The sequence below is a fragment of the Cryptomeria japonica genome, chromosome 4, assembly GCF_030272615.1.
Source record: "Cryptomeria japonica chromosome 4, Sugi_1.0, whole genome shotgun sequence".
Taxonomy (NCBI): domain Eukaryota; kingdom Viridiplantae; phylum Streptophyta; class Pinopsida; order Cupressales; family Cupressaceae; genus Cryptomeria; species Cryptomeria japonica.
In genome coordinates this window covers 255,898,887-255,911,565 of record NC_081408.1, presented here as the reverse complement: position 1 = coordinate 255,911,565, position 12,679 = coordinate 255,898,887, and the positions used below count along the sequence as shown (strand labels likewise).

The window sequence follows — 12,679 nt, the reverse complement described above, 5'->3', positions numbered from 1 at the left end:
CAAAGGATGAAATTACAAAATCATGTCATGCATGGCCCATTACTTTATATGGACGTGTGGCATATCCTTTTATGTTTGAATATTTACTTTACTTGTATGTTTATGAGTACTACATACTGTGAGATACATGGTCCTTGAATTCACATGTACTTCAAATTGGGGGCACAATGCAATGGCAAATTTGTACACTTATGTCATTTTCCATTTAGTTTTGTGCTCATTTTGAGATAATTCCTTCATGCATTTACATGTCGACGGGTGGTATAATTTGTGGAAAGTCAACCCCATTCCCTATTCTTTTACTTATCCCCATACACATATTTCCATCCATTTATTCATGCCCTATCATACATGCACAAATTGGTATTCAAATTAATTATATATTCATTACACCTATTCATGCACCTATCCCTGTGGATAATGATATCCACTAAATTTCATTATTTCTATGTGCCAAGTCATTTTTGCATTGCAAGGTGACTCTGCAACGACAAACTTGACCTTTGAAATTTCAAAATTCAAATTTAGGTTTTGGTCAACTCTCACCCATTCCTTTCTCCCCTAGGGTTAACTTACTATAATTTTGCACAATTTATTGCTATGTCCTTGCATATAAAAGCATTAAATTGTATTCACTTATCATCTTCATATATCTAAGCACCTAATTTGAATATGATTCACATTATAAAGAACATTTCAATTTAGTATGCTAAAATGAACTTGGACCTACACCTTCATTCCTAGAGCATTTGTGCAAATGAGATATGTTGTCTTCAAGTATTTACCTATATTTTGTGAGTTAACCTAGAAGATCATGTCCAAAGGTATTTTTAAATAGCACCATATCATAAGCTCAATTTAAGGTCACAATCAATATGATTGTAGTTGAGGACTTCTATGTCATTAGCCTAGCTCAAGCATATTGACTCAATTTCAGGAATCATCAATCATGGACAAAGGTCCAACCATAATTAGGATGTCTTACATGAAAAAACCAAACTCAACTGTACAACCTGAGTTGTGGTAGCATAATCATAACCTAACACGTAGCTAGTGCTTGGTTTTAGTTTATCTTGTATCCCAATTGAAATAGTATGACAAGATATAAAAAAATTATGGAGATCTTAGAAAGTGGCCATGAGTTATAACGTGAGGATAAGATTGTGAGTCAAGTTTCTCCTCTTCATAAGGGTTTGATGTTTACTATAATCTTCTATTAATATTTGAAATTGTATCTTTTAGGTTCTAATGTTGACCAATACCATTTATGTTATCAATTTATATCCAACATGCATATATAGGAAAGGCTATTTCTAATAAACTTGTTTTGGCTTTTTTTTTCTCATTTACCACAACTTGATAAAACCAATGTGCCCATTCCCTCGCAATGATATGCCCATGTTGCTTTCCTAGGGTATAAATGTGGTCAAGTATGTCAAAACATAGAAGATACATTGCACTAGATCATCATGGTTACAACAAAGTAGGTTTAGGTGGGAATACAACCAATGAATTGATGGTCATATTAAAATCGATTGTCTCGTGCATAAGCTGCTTCTATACACCTTACTACCATTGTAGATGGATTGCCCCAACATTGAAAGAGCCAGGATATACAAAACCCATAGCTCTATTAAACAACTCAAATTTCTTCATGAAAGATGGTGCAGAGAATTGATGTTATACATATAAATGAAGCCAAACTCCCAATTCTAGATTGATATAGATATTTATTTCACTGATATTTTAATGCTAGAATCCATTTGCAATCCAATCACTCCAGAATCTCATCATGGACAAGTGTACCCTATCCTAGCATCACATTGTTATTACGCCCTTCAACAGAAACAAGAAGTCCTCATGTAAACGAGAAGTTCAGTCATTAATTGATAACAAAAAGTTTATAAAATTTCTATTTTGAAAGAAAAAAATAGTTATTTTCACAATAAACATTTAAGATATATGATACAAGAATCCAAACATCAATGTAATCCATGTTTAGTTTTCATTGGTAAAATCGGTACTTGTAAACAGGGAAAACATTAGCACTTTTCACATTTATTAATTAATTTGTTTAACCCTCGTTGAGTCATGTCACAACCCCATGAGCCCTTTCTTTCGCTGATGTAATGATATTATTAATAATTTGGACCAGATGTTGAGGATTTACAATATTGACTCTATATTTTTCAGTTGAGTGGTCTTTTAACATGACAGAAAAGATTTCATCAGAGAATGTAATCTCTCTCTCATTTGTTTTTAAAAATCTTTTCTTCTCTGATCCTTGAAATATTGAGTTCCTTCCATTGTTCTCAACTTCATCAACAAGGTCTGCACTGGTGTTTGCCACATTTACATTGTGGAAAAAACTATATTTTTCCTTCAAGGATTCTTTTAATTCATGAATTTTTAAATCCTTTGATATCTCAAGATTAGCACACAACACGGATGTTTCTTGTAGATCAAATGTATGCTCCCTACTATATCCATCAAAATAATCAATGGTTTCCAATTTTTTAGCAACATCACAAATGGATGCTAAATTGAAGAGAAGTTGTTGCACTGTTTCCACTTCTGAAGGTTCCATACTATTTCTTCTGAAATCCAAGATATCAATGAGCTGTATTACATTTGCAAGAGCCATTCGAGAGATGAAGACAAAGTAGTCATTAAAGTTCATCCCTGCAAAATAGCAACAGAAGTTCAGCATGTGTTATTCTTGTCATTCACTTACACTATGTTTTTCCTACTAATCAATATAGTAAAACTCTGCCTCTGATTTTCTCAACTCAAAATTGCACTATGAATTTACCACAAAATACCAATTTACCTTCGAATACCAAAATGTATGTTCATGTCCACATCAATTTAACACAAACAAGACTTTACCTGTATTGGCTGCCAGATTTCGTTGACAGAGACTTTCAAAGTCATCAGCTATACTCCTTATGTCTTCAATGTACTCTTTTGTTTCATTATAGTCTTTTACGAGTAGGTTCCACTGCACATCACAAATAAAAGACTCTTATGAACCAAAGCAAAATTCAAATCTCAAGAGTTGCTTTGTAACATTTTGTTTTTCTTCCCTCATTTTTTAAGCTCAAGTACACCAAACACACTAATATTTGTTATGCAATTCAATGTACCACCCATGAAATGTTGCAAGCATTAAACCAGTTGTGGTTGATTGAGATGGTATCCTCCTGCCAAAAAAATATAAATGATCCATTAGAAATGGCCTCTTCCAAGAAGGAATAAAATTGAACTAGCTGGCCAGATCACTTGATTCTAGAGCTAATTGAAGAGATCTGATCTTTCAAGAGAATTCTAGGTTTAAAAGATGCTTACTAAATTTACACAATTATAAATAGCACCAAACCTTCAGGTCTTTTTTCTTTGGTAAATCAAAAGAATTTAATCAATCAATGACACAAAAGCTTAACAGAGCATTACTAAAAGCATTAAATAATAAGGATAAATTCTTCTAAAATCAAAGCATTATCTAAGTGAAGTAACATGCCTTTTTCTTCAAACAAAAATTATGTCAGTGAAGAGTTGAGAAAATATGGTTCGTGTAGGTTTGAATCATGATAAGAAATACTCTCCTAATGGCATATGTCCTATGTTATTGAGGGCAATGATTACTGTTGACGATTTTTCTTGCTACCTGTTGTGACGTATTCACACATCGCCCCATTGCAAATGGGAACCCCTACTTTTTGCTTTTTGGGGTTTGTTTTTCTAGGGTTTTTAGAGGTTTGTCTGTTAGCCTTTTCTTTTTGAGTGTCGCCAGGGGGATCACTAGGATGGCAGGCTCTGCTTGAGCCAAGGTTGAGTCTTTGGGGCCCCGGAATTAGGGTTTCTTTGAGAGTCCTCTTTAGGGCCTGGTTTTGCTCTTGTTGCTAATTGTGTCTTGCTTGGTGAGTGAGTGTCATTCTTGAAGGTCCGAGCTAGGTCAAGTTGGTGAGTGATGAAGTCTGGAATGTCCTGATCCTGAAATTTGGCTAAGTCTGGAATGTCCTGATCCTGAAATTTGACTAAGTCTGGAAAATTGAAGAATCCTCCAAAAACTAGATTTTGCAATATAACTCCTGGAGGTTCGAAACCACTCTCAAACATCCTGACAGTATATATGGAATATAACGAAATGTCACTTATACTTAAATGTTATATTCCATAAAATGATCTTGACGGAGAGACCAAAATGTCAAATTTCGCTCCTAACCCTTCCAAAGGGTCCAAAGCGAATTTCGCTCCTGACCCTTCCAAAGGGTCCAGAGCGAAATTCATCATAAACTTCATTTGCTACCTTGTTTGAGCTTGAAACCTTGTCCCTTAGGTGGAAAATGATCTAAGTTTGCTTCTTGAGATGGTTTGAAGTTGGAAAAGTGAGTGATGAAGCCTAGAGGGTGAATTTCGCTCCTGACCCTTCCAAAGGGTCCAGAGCGAAAATCTTCCTAAAGCTCATTTCCTCCCTAGTTTGACCAAATTTTGATTTGCAGAGCATCTTGAAAGGAAGGATGGATGTGTTTGGACTTTGGAAATGTGTGAGAGCTTTGAAAAAATGAAGGATTCTAGCCAAGAAGGTGAATTTCGCTCCTGACCCTTACAAAGGGTCCAGAGTGAAATTCCTTGCAAGCCTATTCTTTTGACCTTGTTTTGGCTTAAGACCTTATCCCTTGGGTGAAGAATGATGTCTAGTTGTCTTCTAGAGTGGATTGGAGTTGAAGAAATGGAGAATCAAGCCTAGAATGAGATTTTCGCTCCTGACCCTTCCTAAGGGTCCAAAGCGAAAATCTTAAAATCACCTTATTTTCCTTACAAAATCAAGTCAACTTTGAGTCTTTATAGTTTGGATGAGTGGAAGAAATGTGTTTGATTGATGGTGAAATTCGTATATCCATACTACTAGCAGTTTGTTGATTGCAGACTTGCCTTGTGTAGTCAATTGGAATCATTCAGCTTAAGCTTAACTTCAATTGTCGCTTCTTCACTGATATGCATCAGCCTGATGGTGTCTATGCCTGTAGCGATGATCTAAACATCATAAAGTTTTCCTCCGAAGATCGCACTAACCTTGTGGAGATGGTCCTGGGATGTCAAAACAAGACTTAGTTAGAATTTCATCAAAGGTTATTCATTGCTCCTACATTCTTAGTGTCAGAATTAGATCCTTCCCTCGCCCTCATCCTTTTTTCCTTTTTGTTTTTCAAAAAATCTAGGCTAGTGAAATCCTGTGATTCCAGCAAATCAGACGTTTAGGTCATCAAGTGTAAGTCCCCTTGTGATTCCAACAAAATCACATCATACCACAGAGAGCTTATCCACACGTAGAGATCCTACATAACAGAACCTTGGAGTTACTTCGACTGATCCTTCAGCGAGATCTTCAGCAGTCGAGAACTTTGTTCAAGAGAGGATAAGATACTTCGATATTTTATTCTGTGTTCGCATGTGCATAAAAAACACATCAACACTACCCTCAGTCCTAGAGAAATTATAAAACCCTAGACCATAGGATCAATGAATTTAGGTTAATTATTCAAACCTATCCATAGATTGAGGACAAGAAAACACAACACAACTAGGCTTAAACAAGCCCTCTTCACTTCGAGCTCCACCAAACTCGAGAGGGTATTCCCACTTCACAAGTTCATACAATATCATTAACTCATCCCTAAACAACAACTGCATGTCGTTACTGGTGAATAAATCTCAGGTTTACAAACAACGGGTGTTCAAAATTCACCATTACCCAGTACTAATCCCATTTCTTCCAGCTAATCACTGAGAATAATTAAGCATCTCCACTTATATCATATAAAAGAACAAATGATAATACTCTCATACTCTGTTTCTTTATCCTTCGGTCACCTTGGAGATGTCAGAACTGAAATAACTTAAGCAAGAAAATAAAGAACACAAAGGGAAAGCGATTTTGAATTTCTTGAATATTTCTGGGTTAAATCCTCGAAGTTTCACACACGAGTGCCTAACCCAAGATGCAGAGTCAAACCTATATTCGGATGCAAATATCAAATAGTGATTTATCTCAACTAGTGAGTCTCTATGGCATTGGTGCCTAGCACTAATGTGACCCCTGCAATTATCACAAAAATTATTCTTATAAATCCATATTGTATCCCTGAACCTACTATAACTTGTATGCGGGAATTTAATCTCTTCCTCAAAAAGAACCCACAAACAGAATCATACATTCACAAGATCTTGCAAAGACAAATAATAAAATCCTTGATACTATTATTCATATAAGATGGAGGAATAGGAGACAATCACTGTGAAATTTTTATAATGCTCATAAACTAATTGACATTACTTAAGAAATATTTACATCCTTTTCTATGAATGACTCTTTATCTAACTCAAACACTGCTATTTTACCCTTTTCAGTAGAACACCCAGCCACCCCCCCCCCAACCCCCCCCCAAAAAAAGTCCAACCGACCAGAATCTTACAGCCTTGGAATTCCTTTTATATCAGAAAGGAATGCAACAAGCTTCAAGCTGTTTACAACTGGCATCTTTTTCTTTTGACACATATTTGGATTATATGCATAACAGAAATACAAGACTAAATGGATAAAAAACCATCTCGGTGAAGAATAAAAAGTCATTGAAGTCCAACTGCTTGAGCCGTGTCACCATCGCATTGCTGATGACTTTGAGGATGCAAGATTCGCACCATACAAACTAGTAGAGGAGTTCACAAAACTAGAAGAAAGCTAGTAAAATTAGAAGAGGAGCTCACAGAGAAATGTTGTAATCAAAACAAGGGGTCCAACTTTAGCCATCAATTTTAATTTAACAAGCTTTTTGCTAGAGCCGGCTCTCCCCTATCCTCATCATTCTCCCCGCTCCCCTTGCCTCTTAGTCATCAAACAATGAAGGGATAAAGATAGGTAGCTTTTGAAAGGCCTTTTGCAACTGCTATTGCCTTTCAATATCCCTTTAGCTACCTTCTAGATTTTCAATATTGCTTTAGCTACAAGGCAGTTTATTGAAGTATTCTCCACCCGATGTCATGGAATTTGCACCTTGTAAACGCACAGTCTATCTCTACATATAAGTGCTCCATTTATGAGACTATTCTCGAACAAACAAAAAGGGAGGTGTTTAGAACGCTGCTTGACCAATGCATCAGTCACCCACTTAAGAAAAAGCTCAATGCATCTAAAATAAGAAGCTCTAAATATAGCCAAGCCCACAGTGCCATGCATATAAAACATCTTTTTTGCTTTGTGTTTAAAAGGATTAAAACTTATCCTCTACAATTACCTAACAGCCAGTTCAGTTCTTTCTTCCAAAATAATCCACCGCCCGTACCCATGCAACTTTTCATGCCGTTGGTTTCTTTCCTCAAGCTTGACATAATAAATTCTTCTAATTATCCTATCTGGTGATGATCTTCTGCAAGCGATTTGCCAAGATCTTCTCCTTTTCTGGCCACAAAACTCACATTCCCGGTTTATTGCCTTGTTGACTCTCCTAGGTGTTATTCTTCTCATCTTATCCATCGCTCTCAATGGCATCAACAACCATCAACAAAATCTTGATTCTCCATGATTTACCATTTGAACTCTATGCGAGTCACTTGAGCTTTATCGAGCACACACCTAGCTTCAGCTTCAACATCACCAGTCTCTCTTTTACTCCCTCAGGCACTCGCTGAAATCCCCTAAGCCATCTCGTCGCATCCCAAGTTGACACACTGGATCCCTTTCATCCACTGACAAAGCACGTTGTCTCCACTTACTCGAAAACTCACCAAGGCGCAAGAATAACTTCATCGAGCTCCCGAGTACATTAACCCTTACACTCTGCAGCACGAACTCGGGACTCGACAAAGGCTTTGAAACAGTCCGTCGAGCACCTGTGTTGCATAGTTGGAATCCTCACGGCCGATCATTCCTTGGAACTCAATGAAATCTCTTTACTTATTTCACCGAGTCTCGAGTTACCTTGTAGAACATGACCAAACTGCAATGTCAGATAGGACTCGGAGCCTCGACAAGGTGTCAAATCACTTCAACGCATGCCGAGAACTTTTGAAGCTATGGCCAACTTAAGAATAACTTTGAAGCACGTGCATATAATTCATGTCCCCAGGACATTGAATGAATGGAGCCAAATACTTAGGATAAATCAAATGCTCAAGTTACTGGCTAGAAAGGAAACACTAGGACATGGGGCCGGTTTTCAAATGATAAGAAACCCACGAGGAAAAAAAATCAAGTCATGGGTGACTGGAACAAAAGGTCACTAATCAAACATAAAGTACCCACCAACGGGATATTTGAATGTGCTTCAAAACCACAGCAAGGTTCAGAAACCAAACCCTAAGGCATTTTGCAAAAGCTCTTGCAAGGACATATCAATGTGCATGATTTTGGCTTTCACATTGGGCACCGCAATTTCTTGCCAATTTTGAGGGTGCCAACAACGGCTCTAGTTGGGGATGAATGCTCCTTGCGAGCATTACAAGAATTCAAATCTCTGGTAGAAGCAGACCAAGCCTTATCCATTGGGCTCCTTATTCAAAATTAAACAAAACTCAGATCAATAATTCAATTGCCAGCCCCAGGCCACCAAAAATGAAAAACCAAAGTTTACCTTTATCAAACATCTAATTTTCATCACATATGAGTGGCACTAGCTTGCAACTATCACTAATGAGCATATGATTGCACACGGAGCCACTAACCCTTTTTAAAACAACATTGTATTCATCATCACTAGTGTTTTCTCCGTAATTGTGCATTGTGCAGTCAAGCCAAAACTGAACATATTCACCTTCATATGGCACACTCTTATTGCATCCAGCAAACAAGACAAACTAATACTCAACAGAGAATTCTGTACTATCCATCTCAATGTTGTCTTTTGTAACATGATCATTTAATTTGAAAAAATTAAAGCACCCATACTCAACCATATAGCTAGCCTCTTCATATTTATCCTTATCATTTGTATGCCGAGAACAAATGTATTTATCAACAATGCACCACTACAAACCAGGGCCTGGGGTACCAAATGTATCAAAGGAAAAGCATTCATATGCTGATCCATCTTGTATCATCATCACATCATGCTTGCAAGAGTATACACCTGAACCTACAGATTCACTCCCTTTATTGCACACTTCAATGTCCTGCAGGCACAAAATGCCTACTTCATCAGCATTCTCATCACATATGAATATTTCTAATTCTGGTCTCATTATATAATCAGCCCTTACTTCTTCACTATAAGATATATCCTTGTGAAAAACTTCAAACACTGGCCCATACAAATTTGAGAGGGTCTTGCCACACATATTCTCATGGAAATTATTTTCCTCATGGATTCTTTTTTGCTCCGCATTGCCATCACATATAATTTCACCAAATGCATTGGTTTCCACATTCAAATAATATCCTCATGTCATTAGCGATATTCATGTCTTCAGATTCATTGCTATAAATCACCTCTATAGTATTAATGTCAACAAAGAAATATCCATACTCTGAATCATTCTTCATGAAGTCAATTGGCTCATCCTCATTCAAGTTAATAGATCCAATGTCTGAAAATTCTTCTCGGTCACTAAAACTTATCATGGAGATAGACATTGACTACTAATCAACATTGTCTAGATACACCTTTGCATCATTCATCAATAAACAAGCATTGTCAATTACTCTGTTGTTAATATCACTTTGGTGTTCAACAAATGATTCAATCTCCACTTCATACAAGTCATTTTGAACAGAAGAATAACTTGTGCAGTCACGACAAGATAGTCCTCAAATAGAACAGTCTGGACCATGCAGCAAGAGCAACACAATGTGATGGAGGCAATCTAGAATCGGACTTATATTATTTCAAGGGATTCAAATACAAATTGGCCGGCAAAAGGCGGGCTTACAGATTCAGCACACAGGCCTGATTACAAACATGCTCAAAATACAATAACCAAGCAACTCCGGACCTCCTAATCTTCTGATTAACCTTGTCTGTTTTTTTCCTCTTCCTAAATGCTCAGTTACATTGATTTATATGATATCCATAGCTCTAGGATGATCCATGTCAGACCAAGATGAAAACAATTGCTGATGAGAAGGTGTAACGTGTAGAACAACTAGGTCAACCTCTGCCAAAAGAATTCCTCCGGAAAATACATAGCATGACGTGTGGACCCGAAGGAAGGTCAACCACAAGCCAAGGAATGTTGGAGGCAACGAAACGAAGCTCCACAAGCTATGGAAATGATCTGCAAGATTCTCCATTAACAGATAGGTCCAAGCAGTTCCGGTGCTCTGAGCTAGAAAACTATCTGAGATTCCAGAAGCAATAACTTGTCGGAAAAAAGATCCAAACGTCCCAAGGACTTACGATAAGGTAGATGAACATGTCCACAAACAAAATCCAACTCCACAAGATTGGGTAAACAAATGCGGTAGAATGCTGAAACTGCAAAGGCGAACTGAACAGAAAACAAATTGGAATGTAAATTTTTTTTTGGGTGATGCAAGATTGCCAAGAACCAAGGATGCTCCTGCATCAAACATCCAAGGTTGATGAAAAGTGAGCCCCACTTTACAGGGGTCAGAGGAAAACCAAGACAGTTTGCCTCTACCTGAGAAATCCATGATGAGTCTTCAACTAATTTGCCCTTCCACTTCACAAGATACTCTCTGTATTGTTTGCCTCAGGTGCTTCGCCCAATTCTACTATCCAGAATGTCTTCAATCTGGTCCGGTATCCTCTGGGATATCTGCTTCTCCAGGTTTGTTGCATTGTCTTCACTGAATTCTGCCTCGTGATACTGATGTAGGTCTGCAATGTTGAATATAGGTGAAATACCCAAGGTATCTAGTAACTCCACTTCATATGCATTTCCGAAACTAAATTTCCTCGAGATCTTACAAGGTCCAAGCTTCCTCATCTTCAACTTATTATAGGTACCAACTAGAAATCTTTCTTTCTCAGATACACCATCACTTCATCTCCAACTTCAAATTCCTTGTGTTTCCTCTTTTCATCTACTTTCTCCTTATACTTACTATTCATATCCTCCAAATGCTGCTTGACATGAGTATGTACTGTTTTCATATGTTATGCAAATGCTTCCACTTCTGCACTCCTTTTATCTTCATTAATGATGTCTCTCAACTCTGATATGCCTCTAGGGTGTACTCAGGTAACAATCTCAAAGGGTGTTCTTCCGGTACTCCTGTTTACTAAATTGTTGTAGGCGAACTCTACTTGTGCAAGGATCAAGTCCCAACTTCCAGTTTTCTCTCCAACTAAACATCTCAACAAATTTCCCAAATTCCTATTTACTACTTTTGTCTATCCATCGGTCTATGGGTGAAAGGTAGAACTGAATTTCAAATATATCTTCATCTTATTCCAAAGTGTCCTCCAAAAATATCCAACAAATTTAGCGTCTCTCTCAGAAATTATGCTCTTAGGTAATCCATGTAGTCTCAACACCTCTTTGAAAAATAGGCCAGCTATACATTTGTTGTCTTCTTATAGGGTATGAAATGTGCCATTTTTGAGAATCTATCCACCACGACAAATATAGAGTCATTTCCTCTCTGTGTTCTAGGCAATCCAAGTATAAAATCCATGCTTAGGTCCTCCCAGGGTCTCTTCGGAACTGTCAAAGGCTTATACAATCCAATATTCTAACTGCTACCTTTTGCAAGTTTGACAAATTCTACAGCTTTACACAAATTTCCTAACATCCTTATGAATCTGAAGCCAAAGGTAATTCTCACTAACCAAGGTTATTGTCTTCTCAACACCAAAGTGTCTTGCTATTCCTCCACTGTGCTTCTCTTTTATTAGATTCTCCTTCATAGAGCTCCCAGGTATACACAACTGGACTCCTCTAAACAACATCTCATCTTGAATGAAATAATCTAGCCATTTGCTCATGTCCATCATAACTATTTCTTTACAATCTTTTGAAGGTTCTGCAAAATCCGGGTCATCCTAATACAAATTCTTCAATTCCTCAAAACCCAATACCTCCACTCTCATCTCTGTCAACAAGTTCCTCCTTCTACTCAAGGCATCAGCAACTTTATTTGACTTTCCACTTCTATGCTTCAAAACAAAGATATAACTCTGCAAGAACTCCACCCATCTCATGTGTCTTTGATTCAGCTTACCTTGACTGTTCAAGTATTGCAAAGCTTGATGATCGGTATACAACACAAACTCTTTAGGTAGTAAATAATGTCTCCACTTCTTCAATGCTTGAATTATGACATAAAACTCTTGATCATACACATAATATCTCCCCCTGGCATCATTCAATTTTTCACTGAAATAAGCTACTGGTCTTCCTTCTTGACTTAACACTGCTCCAATTGCATTCCGGCTTACATCACAATCCAATTGAAATACTTTGCTAAAATCTAAAACCAACACAGGCTGCTCTATCACCTTCTGCTTCAACAACTCAAAACTCTTATTTTCTCCAGATGTCCACTTGAAATCCTTCCTATCTCCTCTCATTCCTTTTGTCATAGGGCTACAAATTGAACTGAAATTTCAAATGAACTTCTGATAGAAACAAGCCAATCCATGGAATGATCTTACTTCCCCAATGCTTTCAAGTGTAGGCCATTCAACAATTGCTCTTCCCTTTTCAAGATCCATCTTCA

The 12,679-nt window shown here is 37.3% G+C and overlaps 1 protein-coding gene across 2 annotated transcripts in view; it reads right to left on the bottom strand.

Annotated features, from left to right (window-relative positions):
• Window positions 1–1,982: 1,982 nt before the first annotated feature.
• The window catches only part of LOC131065555 (arginine-specific demethylase JMJ20), a 169,449-nt gene continuing 158,752 nt past the window's right edge, over window positions 1,983–12,679 (bottom strand). For both annotated transcript variants that reach the window (XM_058000101.2, XM_058000103.2), the window contains exons 7-9: window positions 3,147–3,203; window positions 2,890–3,001; window positions 1,983–2,682 (exon numbers count right to left, since the gene is read on the bottom strand). In XM_058000101.2, the coding sequence (XP_057856084.1) occupies window positions 2,090–2,682; window positions 2,890–3,001; window positions 3,147–3,203 (762 nt within the window). In that variant the 3' untranslated portion in view covers window positions 1,983–2,089. The remainder of the gene's footprint in view (window positions 2,683–2,889; window positions 3,002–3,146; window positions 3,204–12,679) is intronic.